The 20472-nt window shown below is 35.2% G+C and overlaps 1 protein-coding gene across 4 annotated transcripts in view; it reads right to left on the reverse strand.

Moving 5' to 3' along the window:
• ERC2 (ELKS/RAB6-interacting/CAST family member 2) overlaps positions 1-20472 on the reverse strand; it is a 443048-nt gene that overhangs the window by 196618 nt on the left and 225958 nt on the right. For all 4 annotated transcript variants that reach the window (XM_088134787.1, XM_088134788.1, XM_088134786.1 and 1 more), the window contains one exon: positions 1301-1438. In XM_088134787.1, coding sequence (XP_087990913.1) covers positions 1301-1438 — 138 coding nt within the window. The remainder of the gene's footprint in view (positions 1-1300; positions 1439-20472) is intronic.

The raw sequence follows: 20472 nt of genomic DNA on the forward strand, positions 1-20472 counted from the left end.
CCCTTCGTTTCATCCCTTCTCCAACATTTCAACTGTTTTCTCCACCCTATTTCTAATTGTATTATGGATAAATCAGTCCTATCATTTGACACTACAGTGTGTGGAAGAGCAAAGACAAGGGACAAAATTGGTTTCATTCACCTTTAGGCACAAACTTATCCAATTTGCACTTTTCAAAGTTATGCACAAACTGGAGCATAGTTCTTGGCAGAAATGTATATTTTTCTAAATTTTACAATGCAGCTCACAATGTTAAAATGTATACAAAAGGTGTATATTGAGGGAAAGTGCACACTAATATGGGCATATTAGAAAAATACACAAAAATGTATACCTTAAAGAAAATATTATCCATTTGGGTAAAATGTATGCAAAAATGTATATTCAATATTATGCAGCCTTTAAAAACATTTTAAAAAGAGCAAACACTAGAAAAATGGGAAACTAAGCAAAATGGAAAACAGCAAATTTTCCAGTCCATATGGGAAAAAAATAATCTCCAAAATTATGAATTTCTGTAGGCATGTTTAAAGTTATCACCTAAGATTAATTTGGTTACACAATGACCCTTGTATATTTTAGTTAAAATTATTTTTCTTACTCTAATGGCTGAAATCTAGTTCCATTGTTGGTCACACTTTAAATTTTATATTCTATTAAAAGCTCAACAACATAATTCACAAACACAAAACAAAGAGAAATTGAACTGCAATATCTTTGAGCTAGGTGGTGACTACACATGTTAAAATGCTCTTAGATACCATGTTTTCGATGTTTAACCACAAACATAATGAAATTGCAACAATATATCCTTTCTAGTCTTATTTTCATTGGCAAGCATTCCTAGAGCTTATATCTCTCCCCTTACAAGTCTAATCTAACGCCTTTTCTCACAAAAGCAAACAGGAACTAAATCACAGAGACTGAAAGCTCCATATCAGGACGCATTAAAGTCCTTACTTGCAGCAACGTCAGTGACTCAAATTTTTACCAACATGAAACTGTCGGGCCAGTCAGGACCGTGGGTGAGGACGCCAAAGGGCTAAGCTGTAACCTTTTAGCTGTCCAGACACTTAGAAAAACTTGACTTGACTTAGGAGATGAATCCATTGTGTTTTAAGAGAGAAATCTCTACTCACCCAAACTGGACCTATGAATCCTAAGGATCTGTGTAGTGTTGGTATACTGTTCACTGATGTAGATCATTTAGGAGTGATTTCTCTGTGCAAAGGACCAGCCGTTAAACCATTTAAGACAGTTCTAAAAAGGAACTGTGGAAGGAAACAAGAGAAAAACCTACCTTCTCAGATAGGGCTTCTTCCAGGGTCGCTAGAGCTGTATCTGTGTTACTGGAATCCGTCTGCAGCGATTTCACTCGGTCTTTCAAATTAGTTAGTTGCTTGTCTTTATCTCTAAGTTGCTCCTGAAGATTCTCAATCTGGGGTGGGGGGGGGAGGGAAAGCAAGATGATGAAATGTTTCTTTATCACCGAAGGAAAGGTTTAAGATTTCATGCTATCTGACAAAACAAAGCAAGGCATGTTTGGTAGCTTATGGCTTCTTTCTTAAGAACCAACAGTTGGTAATAATCAGATTATATGGAATCCAATGAAGAATATGTCCCCAGTGCAGTCTACATCCTTCTGGCTTTCAAATATCTCCTAGGATAGTCCCATATAGCTGTTAAATGCCATAAAATCATCTCCCTCAACCCTGAGCTCTCCAGTAATGTTATACATTTTTTTTCCAATGTAGGTTAATGGTGAAGTTATTATGCCCTAACTTGTGAACAAGATATATCGTGAAACTTTATTGCATTGGGACGGTTGCATAGTTACACTGTCATTGGCTTATTTGTCTTGCAATTTCTGTATAATGGTTATAGCTTTTATAGCTAAACACTTGAATGAGAAACTAAAACTGGTTCTTCACACTCTTATCTGGGAATAATCTGACTGCTGAAGACATGAGTAGTATTATTCTGTCAATAAATCATAACTACCCAATTTGATTAGATATCTTCCTCATTTGAATAAGCATATTTGACAGAAACGTTATTCATTTGTAATAAAATATCTATCCCTCTGTTGAATACTATATATTTTCCAGATCGTGATGCCTGATATAAATTACAAATATGTGATAGCATATATTTTAGAAACTCCAGAGAGACAGAATTATCATCCCATGAATTTATATATTAAGGTGATGGGAAGGGGGCAGTGAGGGTTGCATCTATTTGTTGTACAATACAAAAGAAAAAAAAAATATGGATACAAGAAAAATATTATTCTGTGATGTTCTAATAAAGTAAAAAAAACTAGGCAGTGTAAGAATCGCATTACTAAATTTTATTTTCAACAGTGCATAATATATTTTTTAATTTAAGCAGATTTCTACACCTTTATTTATGTACTTGGGGAAGTGGGACAAAAAAGAGAAGAAAAAATAATAGAAACACTGATAAGATGGAGTGCTTAGGTAAAAAAAAAAAAAAAACAAACCTAAAAGATCTTGGTTGATCTAAAGAACATTAATGACACAAAACAAGAAGATAGGAATGATATCCTATTCAAAATAATTGCACTGGTTCAGAAAATGAGAGGGTGAGCTCACATGCTACCATTTGATTTACTTAAATCTGTGTAGTTTATTTTTTAATTTCATTGTGGCTTTTGCCATCATTATGGAATGAAATCTCTAATAGAAGAGAATGTTTTGAACGAGAATATCTGACTGCGTAAGCTCTTGAGTCCAGTGCTGTTCAATAAGGTGTATGAGAGAAAATAAGCCATTGCAGAAAATGTTACTAAACATTGATACATGAAAGACAGCTGATCCATGAGCTTGTAATCACTAGTACTTGAACATGTTTTTGTGTAGTTTTTAACTGACATATGTTAAGCATACAGAATCATAAAATAAATGCAGAAAAAGGAATTAAAAAATAAGTTGAAGAATTTCTTTAATATTATATCACCAACTTCCTCTGGGGAAAGAGAAAAACTAAATCTACACATAACCATGTATCTGCCAGTATGAAGAACAGATGCTTTGTAGGAAAGAGTCTATAAATTCATGTTTCTGGGCACACCATGGTATTTTATGGAACTACAGAGAAAAGGCAATCAGTAAATAAATTAAAAGCTTGTTGTTTTATAAGATTATGCATTCTCTTCTCCCATATCCAATGCTCACTGGTCTTCTAAGGGACATAGATCATATTCCTTTCATTTCTATAATCACCATGATGGATTCAACAACTACCTTATGACACCCTGTGGAATTCTAAAGACACTACACATTTTAGATTCTGTCAAAATATAGATGTGAATAGATGTAGACAAAGCAATCAAACAAATTGGGGCAGGGAGGAGAATATAATTTGTATTAAAAGTTTGGGCATTTTTTTTAACTATCCATGGCTGCAATACATATACTAAACACCCTAAATTAATACTATCCCCTAAGTGCTTATCTGAATCCTCATGGTTTTACTTTATATCAGTCCTCTTAGAAATCATGATATTACTACGAGCTTTATCTGAGACTGTGGGTCTTAAAATGCTGTACCTAGCAAAAATGTTTTCCTCAAATGTAAAGTATACAGACATTAAATTATGTGCATTGTGCTTTGAATTACATTTCAGAAATATAATGGTGAGTAGAACATTTAGATCCTGTAACTCCACATTTTATGCTCTTTCAACACATTTGATTAATATTGTTTCTTCCACATACAACTTGATCTTAACTATTTTCGCAGTTACTCTTAAGTTAACGTCAGTAAGACAGAAATTAATAAATATGTCTTTTGAAAAACCATTCAGATGCTAATTACTATAAATGTCAATACTGCAGTTACTGATGACACACCCAAGGCACTTTTTTATTTATTTATTTTTTTAACCTTAAGACTAATTAAGGTTTTTATCTATCTAATTCGTTTTTAAGGTCTATTTTATCTAGCAGACATGACCAGACAAGCTAAGAATCATATGTACCATCAACATATAATCTCTAGCTGTCTTGTCTGCAATCATATTGCACAATTGCCTATTAAAAATGACTTCACATAATCCTTTGGTATTCTCATAAATGGATATAAACACATTTAGAGCTGCCACTCTATCTATTAAAAATCATTAAAATCTTTCACACGCAATCTTTTCAATTATGTGTCCTGTCAATAAATTTCTAAGTGGTAAACTTGTCACTTTTTTGGCAAATGTTTCAGGAATGCTTCTTAAATGCTCAAAGGATTTAACTAAATCTCACCTGAAGACAAGTGTTACAATTTTATAGAAATTTAAGAACCAAAAAACAAAACAAAAAAATCCCATGTGATTAAGTTTTAAAGCAAAACAGTGTATTGGAAGCTACAAGTAGTGATAAAACACCATAACCACCAATAATTAGAAATACATGTTAAAGACTTCTTTTAAAACTTTACTTTAAAAATTAATTGGAACTTTTTCCACATACTTTTTATGAAACCTAAAAAAAAAAAAATGTAAACTCAAACTATGATTTAAAAAGGAGAATTTGACTATGAAGTTGATTTGATCTGACTTTGGCTCTTCTGAGATTCTAAATTTATTTTCAGACATAGTATTAGATTATGCAAGGAAATAAGCAGCCTGGAGGAAAAGGTTAGGGTTAAGGTTAGCACAATTATAGCACAACCAGCTATGATATCAGTTAGAAAGAAAACCTTTGAAAACATGGCATCATTTTCCACAACCTCTTTAATTCTACTTATTTAAAAAAATGCATTCTCAATCTTTTTCTAGATGACAGAGAGTGTTTTTAGAAACTGAATGCAGAAAGGGGACAGTAATTCCTGCAGGGTACAAGATCTGATATATGGAGATTTAATATTCTCCTCTCCTTCTTTCCGGCCACCATTTTCTTCTATAAAATAGATACTCTACTACAGCTGTAGTAAAAATATTCTACTATATTTGTATACAGTATATCCTTCTATCTGTGCCTTAACCTCATCTGAGAGGTAGTATAGTAAGACTATACTGGCTAAAGACTGAACTATGAATCAGCACAGTTTGTATGGGCCATGAGCTAACAGAACAATCCATATTTGTTCAGATATAAGTCCCACTGAATTCAGTGAGAATTTGTATCTGGTAACTAAATAAAGGATTGCAGTCTCAGTAGCTTAGAGAAGATGATCCCTTTTGGTCTATGGACACTGAATGTAATATGGCAATGTAAATATTGACCTACTTTACAGGGTTGGTGAAAAGGTTGCCAAGGACAATTGTTTCCCTTACAAGCTGGAGAAGAGCTAAGAGGAACTTCACAGCATAATAAAGAATAAAGCAAGTTTGTGCCATGGTTAGGTGAAAATGTGGACACTCCTGTATACAAAGGACCATAATATATATCTAAGCAGGAAAGGAAAGTCACAAATTGACTACTCATTTGGAGATTTTATATACTCCAGAGTTGGACTGGACAGGAATCATCTTCATTTTCATCTATATCCTTATGTTTTGCCATCTTTAACAACCTGCATGAAGCAACCTAGAAATAGAAGAGCTCACCCTGAAACTCTGAGTTGTTGGGTTTCGCTGATGCCTTTCTGCAAGCAATAGCATTATCATTATTTGCTTCTTGAAATGCAATCCTCACAGCCATTTCAGAACAAGCTGATAGCTGTGAGGTCTACAAAGAGAGGAGAAGAATAAATGTTTCCTATATCTTCAAAAAAGGGAAGGAAGAATATTCAAGAAATTACAGACTTGTGGCTTGACATCTATTCTGGGCAAAGCCTCAAGTAGATTATTAAACAGCATGTTTAGGAGTACTTGAATAGTAATCCAACAATCAACAAGAGCCAGCATGGTTTGGGACAAACAATCCAGCAAACATTATTTCTTTTTTTGATGGAGTGACTCGATTAAGAGATTGGGGAAACGCCACGGAGACAGTGCATCTTGACCTACCAAAGCATTCAGTGAAGCCTGCTATGAAACCTGGATTAATCAAAATGGTAAAATATGGGCTAGATTGATTTATAATTGGTTGAATATATTCATAAATATTAAGTATTCATAAATGGCTTCACATCAGCTTGGAAAGTAGTATCAAGTGGAGTCCTAGACAATATTTATATTAATGATCTGAATAAAGGAGTTGAGGGGATGATTATCAAATTTGCAGATCACACAAAATGAAGAGTGGCTAACTGTTTAGAAAAGAAAAAGAAAAAAGATCTAATCAAGTTTGAACAGTGGGCCCACACAAACAGGATAAAATCTAAAGAGGAGAAATCCAAAGTACTGCATCTGGGGAGAAAAAAAAAAATGAAAGACACAAGTGTAGGATGGGGGACAGCTGGTTGGCAGTAGTATATGTGAAAAAGATCAGGGTGTTCTAGTAAATTGCTAGCTGAACATGAACCAACAATGTGATGCAGCTGCTAAAAAAGAAAATGCTATTTTGAGATGTATTAACAGAAACACAGAGTCCGAATCAAAGGAAGGAAGTATTCTACACTACTCTCAGCTCCACTCAGTTCAACTCTCTCTGTAATGGATATTAACAAATTAAAGCAAGGTCAGAGGGAGGCTATCGAGATGAGGAGGGGACTGGAATCTAAGTCCTGGGTGTCTTTAGCCTATCAAAGAGAAGGGTGAGGGGAGATACGATAGTAGTCTCCTGACCTCTAAAGGGTTGTTACATGGACGAGGAAGTGGTCTTGTTCTTAGCTGCCTCAGAGGGTAGGACTAGAACCAGTGAACTGAGAAGTAGATTCAAAGAGAGCTGTTAACCAGTTGAATATGTAGGTAAGCAAGCAAATGGGCAGGAGTTTATTTTAGATCATTGAATGGTGGCTAAAATTTCCTGTTATTTTAATTTGTTTTTATTTATTTATTAGTGAGATACAACAAGAAAAAAATACACTAGTGATTATACAGCATTAAAAAAAAACACATACACTTTAGTGGTTATTTTAAAAAAAACAGAGGGACAAATTGGTATCAGTATGGGATTAGTTCAGTCCTTAAACTTATTATTACATCTATACCAAGTGGAAACATAATGCCCTATCTTCTCATTTTTGCAATATAAAGGCATTTCAAAATAGAGAACAAATGCTTATCTTGAATCCATTCTTTAACATCAGGAAAATAGATTTCTTTACATTTCCTAAGATTATTCACTTTGCTGAGCCCCAGGCCCAACACATTCCATATTTTAGGAATATAATTTAATGTTTCAGGTTCATCTTTAACTGTTGTATATCTTTCCAAAATTGATTAACATATGCTTCCACCTGAAATCAAAACAGAGCTATAGCTGGGGAGAACCAAGTTGTATGAGTTAAAAAACCTCACATTTAATATAACATGAGTGCAGAAAATTTAATATTCAACTTTTTATAGACATTCTTTGAGGGGTCCAATAAACATAAAAAATATATTTTCTGATAAATTAACTTCATTCTTAAATCATATTTAAGAAAAAACATATTTTACATTTATTAAGATTTGCACCCATTGATTTTCCAAGATTGATTATTTGAATCTTTCATTCACCATTTCAGATATATAACTAATACTAATCTTCAACCCATTTTTAAATTCCATTTAGACCATTTGTTGGTTTCACATTATGTATCTCTTAAAGATCCTAGGATTGCAAGTAGCTTTGAAGCTGCCATGGCACACTGTTTTATTAATATATGTTTCAATTTATGTAGTGCCATGCAGAAGCCACTGGAAAGTCATAGTCCGAACATAATCTCTCAAAATCTTTAAAACCATTATAAATCAACCATTTAAAACCATTATAAATCAACTGATTTAAAGTATTCACCCTTTGTTTGTGTAATGGTATGTGGGGAATGACCTTGGGAGACAAGGCGAAGAGATGCAGCCAAGGGAAAGGTCAGATAAAAGGCAACTTAGCTTGCAGCATGAATGTTGGCAGGGCAAGTGGCTCAGAAGGGACCCTCCCTAATTTCTTGGGCTGTAAAGGGGACAGGGGGAAAACTGTATTTTCAGACTTGCAAGATTCTGTTAATGTAACCTTACAATAAAGTAGAGTTAGCTCATTTGGCCATGTTTCCTGTCTGGTTTACCTTGCAAGGCTGACAGTTTGGCCCAGGGTTTCCAATTAGACATCTTCTTCATCATCTTCAAATTTGAAATATTCCATAGTGTCAGTGTTCATGTAATTCTGGGTTAAAACTTAACCACTTATCTATTAATAACCAACTATGGAAGTTCTCACCCCATAGAAATATAGATGTTAAAATGAAAGCCTAATGACAAAACTGAAAATATGGTAGAGTAAAACCTTGATCATCATAAGGCAACCTTATGACCAAAGATATTTAAGGAATTTGGCCCAAAATAGCCAGGAGGTTTTGGCCTGCTATAAGCTTTCTCAATAATTTCTCTATCTGTATAAAATATTTATTAGGAATTCATTGGAATCCCTCTTAAAATACACATTAGTTGATGGTCTATTGATATTTTAGATCCTAGAGGAAACAGACTAGACTTTTTTCAGTTGATGGTATAACCAGAACATAAACCATATTGAAAAATTATCCACACTAGCCAATGATATCTTCAACCTATAAAAACAGTTTGCATTCAATATCAAATGCCATCACACCCTTCATATTTTGAGATTGTCTAATGAAAGAAGCTAAATTTAAAGGACCAGGTTAAAGTTTAGAGAAGATAGGGGAACATCCTTGAAGGTTGCCACCATATAGCTTAATGGATCAAAAGACAAATATATCAGCAAAGAATTTAGCCACAGGGTAAAAATATCAAATTATAATCTGATGGACAAAAAAATGGTGGAAACCCACATCTGCTTACTAGTCCTTATATTAGAAGAAACGTCTCATATGCTAATTCCAAATGTTTAATTAAATATTTTGTGTATGCTTGTGGTATAGTACCTTTGGGAAACAATGCACTTCTTTTTAAAGAAAATAAATGTGATTAATATAGAGGTAAGTTTTGCTCATTCTAAAACTCTGAAAATAATATAACCTCTTGGTAGACTAGGAAATAATTTTGATAAATTATCATTGATCTCAAGCCAAAAAATACTTTTACGTTTCATGTGTGGTTGAATGTGAAGACAAAAAAATATTTATTTAAAATAAATGTCACAGTCAACCAGTAGAATAAGCTGTTTCATTAAGTGATATGTTCCCCTTCACTGGAGGTCTTCAGAGATTGGACAGGTATGTTCAAAATACTTTAGAGATCCAGTACTGAGCAGGGAGTTGAACTAAATGAATGCCAAAGTCCCTTCCAAATCTATGATTCTATAGTTCTAGGATCCTGGGATTGTCAGACTGTTGACAACAAATAAAGGACCTGATCCAAGAACAGAAATACATTTAGCTACTTTTATTGCAAAAGATCATGTTCCATAATGTGCCATGGTTTTAATTTTTCATTGTGTATAATATGCTGCAATAAGGTGTCATCTTAATGTAATGATCTTGACCTTTAACTCACTTCAATTCACAATACCAAATCCATGTTTTAATCATTATCACTTACAGTTGCTATGTGCTTTAATGCAAGAATATGCTAAGAGATACATGTTTTATCAAAGTGTCACAGGTCTTAGTTATTTAACATGAAGGCACGAGTTTCACAAGATAAAGAAAATGAGGTGATGGCTAAAAAAAAGGAAGCCACACTAAATCACTATAAACAAGTAAGTAGCACAGAGTACTCAACAGATGCTTCTATTGAGGTAGAGGAAGCTTCATGGAATAAAATACATTTTGATCAATGACTTAAAAGGAAGGAATGAAATCAGTAGGCAGTAGGAGGGAAGGAGTGGGAAGGCCACTCAAAGTACACAAAGAAAGACACAATGGAGAAAGCAGAAGAGGAACAAAGTATATATTGAAAAGTCCTAAAAGGAGGAGAGAAAAGATTAACAACAGATCTAAAGAAAGTTCACTAAGCCAGATGCTCATAAGCACTATTGTAAGTAATAAACATAATTAGAATGTATTCCATTGATTGAATAAAGTTATAAGGTTTACATATTCATGTTCCTAGCAAATTCCATTTGCTACTTTGTAAATAAATCATCCTAATTCACTGCTTCTATTTACAATACTCTTTACATAATAATAGAATTTCACTTCTGTTGCTTTCTTCTGCAATTTCCTTCTTCTAAAGCATCAAGATTGCTTGCTTCTACACTAGCTTTACCAAATGCACCAGGAGAGTTTGAATGGCCAGATTTTGGATCAATATGTACATCAGGAAAAAAACAACAGCCCCTATTTACGAAGTATGTATAACTGGGTCATACAATAGGAGGGGAATAGGATTTGTTTAGGCTAGTCAGCCATAACATCTGAATCTAATCAGCCATAACATCATTAATCAGCCATAACATCTGAATGGTTTACTCAGGAGTTAACTGTCCAGCTGCCTGTGACAAAGGTGAAGTCCAACAGAGGTTCTATGAAAACAGACCCCTCTGGGTACTTTGTCTCTCTGACCATTTTGGAATTCATCTGAAAGAGGCAGCAATGGATACAGCACTGTTATGGCCACACCAGCAAACATGGCTCTACATGATGTTCTTCATGGGGCTGCCCTTGAAGACTACTTAGAAGCTTCAACTGGTCCAGAATGCAGTGGCACAGACAGTGGTGGGTTTGCCTCAGCATGCCCATGTGACACTCCTGTTTAGCAAGCTGCACTCGTTCCCAGTGGGCTTCCAGGTGCCATTCAAGGTACATGGCAGAGGACACAGTTATTTGAGGGATGCCTGTCTCTCATGACTTCTGCCCAGCTGATATGAGCCGACAGAGGACATGCTCCAGATCTCATTGCTTAAGCAGTGTCATCTTGTGAGGCCCAGGAAGCACACCTCCTCTGTCACAGCCCCTGCCCTCTGGAATATAGTTCCCCTGAGATTTGGATGGCTCCTACCCTGAGAGCATTCCAGAAGGCCTTAAAGATCTGGCTGTTCTCCCAGGCCTTGAGGTAGGGTGGATGGAACCCCTTGTCAGGCATACGTTTCGCATATGGTTGTGTAAATTTTGGTGTTGATTGGCCAGATTTTCCACCTTGTTCATTTATTTCATTGTGCTTTTAGCTTGTTATTTTATACTGTGAGCCAAGTAGAGTCAGTTTGGAGTTGGGCAGTGCCAAAATCAAATTAAATAAATCAGTAATAAATAAACAAAAAGTGATGGCTGGAATGTTCACATTTTCTTGTCAGCCTCTGTTAATTATCCTGACTATGATGGTAAAAAAAGATGTACTAGAAAGGGCTTGGATCTGATCAAACCTGGCTCTTTTATCTTCTTCTTAGACCCTTGCTATAATGGGCTAAATCTGCTGTTTTCTATAAGCATATATATTTACTTAGCCAGGCAAGCCAAAGGTAAAAGCCTGTTCAGTGCAAATCTCACCTGGAATTGGTTAACTAGCATGCAAAATTACAGGTAAAATGTTTCAAAACATTCTTCTATAGGTCCAATTTACAACTGAAATATGAATTACAGCCCACTGTTATAACATGCGCTATATCAAATCAAGAGGACTGGATCGAATGCATCACTATTTCTGTATCAGTGCAATCACATCCCAACAAAAGGCTGATGGTGGTGTTATCAGTCAACTTATAATCTATTTAATAGATAGGATTCCAGTTCCAGACATTCAGATGTAAAATAAAAACCTGACCATATGGAAGCAGTAAACATATTAGTGGTATCCCCATGAAAAGAGGCTGAGAGAGAATAAGCTTCACTGAGAAGAAGCAGAGGTCCTTTGGGTCCACTGAAATCCCCTTTATTGTCCCTTTTAAATAACTGGTAATGGGTACTGAATTGCACATGCAGCTAAGGAAAAAAATTAGCATTGCTTAAAGCTAGTGTGGCATAGTTACTTAATACAGCATTGTTATTCAATATAGCAGAGAAGCAGTTGTCTTACAGTGATTCCTAAATGCTGAGGATCATATGGTTAGGGAAAAGGGGGGGAAAGTCTCATAATCTGTGATGTTACAGGCACAAGATGCAGCATGAAAAGTCTTTAAGTAAATGAAGAGAAACCTATTTTTTCTTGTTGCTGCTTTGGAATTCTTATGCATTTAGAGCTAAGAAGAGCAAGCACAATCCAGATTGTGCATAACAATTAAATGTTGCATTTGCTGTGACTGTAAAAACAAACAAACAGACAAACAATGATCCCAGGTTTATGTATACCTTTCCACATTTTGTTGCTGGACTCTGATAAGGACACATGAATCAGTCTACTTTGCATCTACAGTACCTCTTCACAAATTGCTAACTTCTGTTCCCACATTCATTTTAACCTGCCTGAACTTTCATATTTAAATATGTACTTTTGAATATCCTTTTGTCAAATTTCTGAATGGTTCCCCCCCCCCCCCAACAAAGTTTCTACAGATTTCCCTCACTTTATTTGAATTGGCTTTATTCAGATCATTTTTGTCCAAGAATATGCTTTATGCAAAAGAAATTCACTATTATGCAAATTTGTGTAGAAGATCTGGAAACATGCCAAGACTTCTTCCCACCAAAACCATTTGAACTTTTTCCCACCAAAACCCCTTTCTGCCTGCATTCACACATTTACCATCTTGTGTGCACTTCTAGTTTTACATTCTGTCTCCCGCTGACTTCCATACCTGCAACAGCTATTGCTGTTACTTGCCAAAAAAAGCTGGCCTTACAAACTAACTAACTAACTAACTAACTAACTAACTAACTAACTCATTCATTCATTCATTCATTCATTCATTCATTCATTCATTCATTTGATTTATTGTCCACCCATCTCCTCCCAATGGGGACTCTGGGTTATGCACTCCTTGTGATCCAGCATGGCAATTACATGGCAAATTATATGTAGGTTGAATAAGGAACATTCTAGTGCCTCTCTGACATGCTGATTAGGTTTCTGAGGTGATATTTGTACACTAGTTTGATGGAATTTAGTGGGGCTTACTATTAGGAATGTTTTTCTTGAATTGCTCGCAACTGATTCAACTGCCATTCATTCATAAATAATGTTCAAACTTCAGGGTAATAATTAACATCTTAAATTTAGAAAACTGGTGATGGAATTCTTTTGAATGCAGAATTCATCATTCCCATGAAAAATAATTAAGACAAAACAAGACTTGTATGTATGTTTATATATTTCCGTGTAACTACAGTAGGGAAGCTTGGGAAATGTGATCTTTCTATTTCTGACACAAAATGGTTTAATTATTTCTTCCTAAAGTAATGTAGAACATAGTTATTCTTTGGATTTCATTGAAATTCAAATTTTGTAATGCAGTTTTCAGCTAAATTAAGTATACCAGTATATATGTAAACATGCATAGTTCCAGATAAAATGGGTTAGAAGTACAGGCTTCCCTTGCCTTAATGCTAGGGTTATATTCCCTAACAACCTTGTATACAGTGAATTCACATAAATCAAGACACTTTTGTACCCCAAATACATTGACAAATGTACTCATAAGTTTTTAGAACCTTATCCTTTAGAACCTTGTCATGTGTTCTATGTACAGTGAGAGCATTTTCTCTATCTTTTCTATAGCTGGATTTTTAATGCTTGTGGTTATTGTGGCAGACAAGGAGGTAGAATGCATCACAACACTACAAATTTTATTTGCACTCTTTGTTATTTTCCACATTGTAGATTCACATAGGTTAAAAGCTTTCCTTGGGGATCATTGACAAGTTTTGCACACAGTAGATTCCACACATTAATGAAAAAGTACACATTTTTGCACAAGGCTGGAATATGTGTGGCATTCTAAGGAATATTATGAGGGCACCTAATCAATCAATCATTCAGTCAATCAATTCTACTGTAAGGTGCAACTTACTTGAATTTCCTTCTAGAAGAGAAAGAGCAGAGTTCATTCAGAAATACATTCCAGAAGCTTCACTACTGAATAAGAGTAAGCCAGCTAAACTAAAGCAGGGACCATACAATCACAGCAACCAAAGGAAGCCTTAACTCTGGCATGTCAGGTGTGACTCAGGTATAAGTTTTTTTCTAGGGCAATACTCCTGACAATAAGACTTGCTGAACTGCTCTCAAGATCTTCCCCTCCCTTTTTTCTATTCCTGCATTTAACCAAGCATCACCAGACGCAACTGTGAGGTCAAAGACAATCAAACCAAATAAAGACAAAGCAAGAAGGATCTTTATCAAGAAAAGTCTGATTGAGCAAGGAGGCATATCTATTATCATTTATTCTAAGCACTTTTCAAAAGAAGTGAGACAGGAAATTATTAAAGTTTCCATACTTAGTCTGCTCTGCAGGAGTTAAATTCATACTTATTTAACCTCACTTCAAGATATTAAAAGTTCAAAAGTGTCAACTGAACAAGGACCTAATAAAAAATCAAAATAATGTTTTTAATATCAAACAGATACTGAATGCTGATATGACTGTCTCCAGATATACCTCCATTAAAAAAATTTCCAGTGGGAGGAAAATTCAATAATAAAAGCTATAATCATATACAATGAGACTAATAAACATACTTTACTGCATGCTGCTAAAAGATTAATAATCATTTACACCCCACTAAGAATAAAGTGGCAATGTATACGACAGTGCATTTTGACCTGCTAAAATGCTATTTACATTTGCTAACTTAGTCCCCTTTTTTTCTGTCTAAACTTCCTATGTGACAAGTCAGGCTGAAAGATTACCCCAAGCTGAAGTTTGGATCTGAGCCAGGATTTAAATCCCCATCTCATAAGTCAAAGTGTATTATTCTATTAATTCTACACAACAATTTCTTCATCCACAGGGCTAAAGAATTAAAAAAGGGAAGGATAGACCAGATGGATGGATGGATGGATGGATGGATGGATGGATGGATGGATGGGATTCCAAGGAAACATTAGTTGGGAGAAAACTATTGCTCTTTGCTTAAAGAAAACAATCTTCAGTATTAAGGTACTATATTGAGAGATAGTTTAATATACAAGACAAATAGAAAGAAAGGATAATTTCATACTTCGGTCACTTTTGGTTTATCTTTAGCCAGAAAGTTGAAATTACCAATTTATGAGGGATGTCAATAATGCTGAAGTAGTAGCTTAATCTGGCATAAGAAAAGCAACTTTGGGTTGCAAAACCAGGGCCCAACACCAAATCAGGGAATATTCCAGAGCATAGGATAGGTGTAGCTGTCCTGTGGTTAAAAAAAAAGAAAAAAAAGTATTTTCTATCCTACCTGCGGGGAACATAGTGAATTGCAGCTGTCTCTTTTAATAATGCTATCAGTACTAGAGAGTTAAACTTCCTGAACAATCACTATGAACAAGTGAATAACATCAGAATTACGCTAAAGAGTCATCACCAGAAAGACTACAAATGCTACTTTCTCTTTACTAGCTCTTTTCTCTGTGTCCTACCTAGCTCTGTGGCACTGTGGCTCATTGGGCTAGCCTGTTTCTTCTGCTTTTGCTAACGAGCTACAACCATGATCCCAATACAACAAGTCCTTCCCAGACAAGGCCAACTTTTGCAAGGTGCTCTGCCCAGCCAATGATGGGGGGGGGCACTTCTAGATGGGGCCAAACTTGCCAATTAGCTGTCGCAGCTTTCCTGGCACCTCATAAACACTATACCACCCCATAAAGGTGATCAATATCATTCTTCAGTGTCATGCTAGCTTGGCACCCCAAAAAGGCTGAAAGAATAGAGTTTAACTTTCAAACTGTTCTTGAAAGTTTTATATTTTTAAGGTGGAGGGAGACCCTTAATCCATTAGTTCAAGAACACCTTCACTTCACGCCCTTTGTTGGATAGTTTGGGGCCTGCTGTGCTGGCCTTCCCTTATCTCTGCTATGCCTGCCTTAAAAGATATATACAAGAAATATCACAAGGGAGGAGAAGGGAGAAGAGAAGCTGCTGTATTTCATCCCCGTTTTAGCCTATGGATAATTGTTTCTTCAACCAAATCTCAAAGATGCTTTGCTTGAATCAGTTTGTTCCAGAATCCTGAATCACAAGCTCAAATTGAATCACACCATCTGTGAAAGTTGATCCATCCAATTTGAATGGATCAGTGCTGACTCATACCAGCCTATGCTTCATATATATTTGCTAATGGATACATCACTCTGAGGAAATAAACTAACAAAGATGTTAAACACTATTCCATTATTAAAAACAGAAATACAATTTTCCTGACCATTCAGATAAAAATAATTGGGGTGTGTGTGTGTTCTTCTTTCCTAAAGAATGTTCGGGGGGGGGGGGGAAGCATGAATCCTGCAAGCAATTTAGTCTCTGAATGATATTATTGGCACGTTTTGTTGAGCAAGGTGCAATAATTTTGCTGAACACTCAGAGAAACTCTAAGGAATGCAGTAGAAGGAAGGAATAAAGTTTACTGCCAATATTTTTGGCTCTGTGATCATGAACCACAATACTGTGACCTTGTATTAGAACTGCGCCTGAACCACAAATTCAGGATCAGTCAGGGGTGTCCGTGTTTTCCTCTTTTCATGTTTGCATAGCTTCATTTCAGTTTGTGCAATCAGATGATTTGATCAGATTCCTGGAGATGCGAAGTTTATTACACATGTACTTGACACTTGACCTCTCTGGCTTCTGTGATCTGCCATAACAGAACTCCCTTGTTATGTGGTGCCAGAGGGTTTGGTCCGTGCAGCACTGAAAGAGGCCATTTTTATGACTTCAAACACAGACACATACTGTATATCCTTAGCTAGCTTTGGGGGTAAGCAATGTAATCCAAAGAACAAAAAAAGAGTAAGAGATAGTAAGCAAAATAAATTAAAGATGTAAAAAAAAAAGGAAAGGAAATATAGCTAAATCTGAACTACTCCAATACTGTTCATTATACTTCTCCATAATTTTCTATCCTTGCAAACCATCCTTACTTCTACTATGACCACACAAAAAACTTCATTTTTTCCTTTCTCTGGATCTCACCAATTCCATTCAAACTCAGTTTTCTCCATCTTCCCCCTCCTCTCACTTACTCAAATATTTGTTTTGCAATTGAGTTCTCATTTTCTCAATACGACCAAGCCTCTTCAGTAAACTGCTTTCATATTAGTCACTCACTTCTTGTATTCTATCCATATTCATTCAGTACTCATTCCTTCTCGACCCTCTATCTTCTTGTTTTACCACACATACTTCTTAAGTAATCCACTGTATTCAAGTTATTTTTAGTTTCTCTTGACATACCCACTTCTCACTTCCATTTCATAAACAGTAACTTTACTTTATTTTCTGATTTCTCACAATAGACCACATACTATCCACTACCTATTTAGCAGCATCTACACATCTTGATTTTTCCATCCACTTTCCCATCATTAATAGACCTCCTACCAAAGTACACACATTCATCTACTTTCTCTAGAATTTTGCCATTTCTGTAAACTCCATTTTCCCAGTCAAATGCAACTGCCTTGGACTTGGACATAGTAATTTTCAGATCCATGTTTACTGCTGTATTATATAATTTCTCTAACATCCATAGCAAATCACTCAGGGTCCTGGCCAGCCACATGGAATCATCTGCATTCAAAACTATATGTACATGAACTTCCCAACCAACATACTTCTAACATCATCACAAGCTTTCTTTATATATTTATGCATAAATAAATTAAAACCCAAGGGTTTTAGCATATCCTTGTCTTACTCCCATGTTGATCCATTCACTAAGCATTCCATTTATCACATGTTTACTTCCATTTTGTATTGCTCTTATCACATTCAGCAACCAGCCTTTGACTCCATATTTCTACAATACATTCCACAAGTCAAGTCTATTGCCTTTATCATACACTTTCTCTAAAAGCACAATAAGCTATTATTCTCCTATTTGGATTTTCTTAATTACCTACTGATGACCAAAAATCTGGGCAGCACATCTCCTCTGTGGCATAAAGCTGCAATGCACTTCCCATATATTTCTTACTATGTAATCTTTCAGTAAGAATTCTGTCAAATACTTCCCAGACACACTTAACAAACTAATCCCCCTGTAGCATTTGTATTCACTCTTTGCTATCTTTCTCTTTTATACAAGGGAATGGTTAACAGCATTCCTCCAATCATCAGACACAGATGCAGTCTTCAAACTCAAGCCATACAACACTCCATGAGCAAACCTCACCCACATTTTTAAAATTTCTCCAATTACACCATCTACACCTGCAACCTTGCCATTTTTCAACATTCTCATAGCATTTATTATTTCCTTTTCATCATTTTTTTCTTGGACACTAACATTCATAGCATTCATTTCAATCCCACTCTTAGACATACCACTAACATACAAATCTCTAAAATATTCCTTTCAGCAATCCTTCCCCTGTGTTTCATCCCAAATAATTTCACCACATTCATTTTTTTTTATTCTGTTCACTATGCGAGAATTAGCATTCTTCTCCTACTTCCAAAACTTTTTAAAAAATTCTTATCAAAATCACTGAATTTTCTATGCCTGTTTAATCCTAACCAATCCTTGCTGCTTTTACTGCATTCTTTGCAGTCATCCTTTTCCCCCCGTGGACACTATAAACTAACTTTCCCTCAGTCTCATTTTTGCAACACTCATTCTCTTACGTGCATTTTTCTCATCCTCAGCCTTTTTCACTTCACTGATTAGCATAACTCCTGTGGCACTTTGTAACATCATTCTTTAACCCTAAGCAGCTTCCACATCCTCTTTCCTTATATCTACTTTTGCATCCTCCACTAAAGCTTCCATCATAAACAATCATATCAGTCATGCTTTTCAGTGTATTCCTTTTCCATGTTTAAAACATTAAACATAAGACTCATGCCTGAACCATGCATTTGAAACAGATAGATCTCTAGGTACTGCTTACTGAGGCCAAATATATAAGACTATCACAATCTATGTTCTATAGCTGAAAGCGCTTACTCTGAATGGGTGACCTGCACTTAGAGATAGATGGGGGGGGGGCAGAACCTTACTAATCCAGTTCCAGAACTTCTAAGCACCAATCAATATAATCAAGCATGTTTTAAAAATATATTTCAAATTGTTTTGCAGCTCTATTGCTTTTATGAGTAGTGCTCAAAGCAGTGAGGAAAGACATGAAAAGACCTTGCCTCAAGCCAATTAGACATTTTTACAAGATTATTAAAGCTGTTCCGCGGCAGGCAGTTTCAAGAGAAAATAAAGGAGGGAAAGTTATTTTTCTTTTTCTTGGACTTGGCTTAAATCTGATTAAGTATTTAAATTATATTTAGGAATATTAAAAGGAAGTATTGCAATATTAGTTTCTCTTCTTTTTCTTTCCAGGTTTTGAGATATACTGTCTCAATTTTTATACCAACACACATCCATACTAACTTGTCAATAAAAGAACTATCTGAACAAACAGACCAGTATGATCTACTTCTAGCTACAATAAAATAAATAATATATAGGTAATTAAAATTCCTATCATCACCCCAAAACATTTAAAATAAGCATTCTTCATTTCAGCAGAATATTTAAAGGTATATCTTTTGTAAACCCTTGTATATTAAGTCATCTCCCAGAATAATTTTCAAAAAGGATTTAAGTCAGACTGTAAAAATGACCTGAATGCATCACTACTAACATTAAAATGTTATCATTGTTATTAAAATTATGGGAAAGGCTCTGATGTATGTCTCATGGACATTTGAAGCTCAGGTTGCTGGATCACGTGAAAGAATCTTTCCTGAGACCAGACTCAAGATCTGGAAGTCTTACCCAAGTAGGTCTGCTTTGCTCCCTATAGCTTAACCTCCAACATAGCAGTTATCACTTCTATTCCAGAATACTTTTATGATTCAGTTCTTAAGCATTATCTTGTTTAATCATCACTGCTGCATTGTCTTCTATTGTATTGTTTCCATTTCTGAGTCTTTTACTGTTGCTTGTATTACTACCACTATGTATACCTTATTTTTTAATTATATATTTTGTTACTATAAGCCATCTTGAGCATTAACTTCAATAGGAAAATGAGTTACAAATCACTGTGGAAAAGAATGATAGATGAAGAAAGACAAAGAAGATGAAATTAATCATGAAAATCTATTTCTTCCAGTAGACAGTAACTCATTTTTATTATCAATATATTTCTGAGGATGTTATTAAAATATACCAGATGATGATACCAAGAATGCCCTCCTTTTGGTGCACAGATGTAACATGAGCAAACATGGAACTCTAAATAATTCAAAATGGCAGCATTGGCAACAGACAATCTGCCAATATTTAACAAATGAATGGTAGTGATCAAGTAAAATATAAAACATTACTTAAAAATAGCAAATTAAGTGTACTGACTTCAACTTGCTTTGAAATTCACATCTTCATCCCATTGTACCATCATCAGAAAAAATGCATACAGTTTAAAACTGAATGGCAATGTAAGGAATG

This window comes from Python bivittatus, unplaced genomic scaffold (genome assembly GCF_059951505.1).
Source record: "Python bivittatus isolate LINGU-HERP-01145 unplaced genomic scaffold, Pbiv_v1 ctg000080_np1212, whole genome shotgun sequence".
In the NCBI taxonomy this organism is placed as follows: domain Eukaryota; kingdom Metazoa; phylum Chordata; class Lepidosauria; order Squamata; family Pythonidae; genus Python; species Python bivittatus.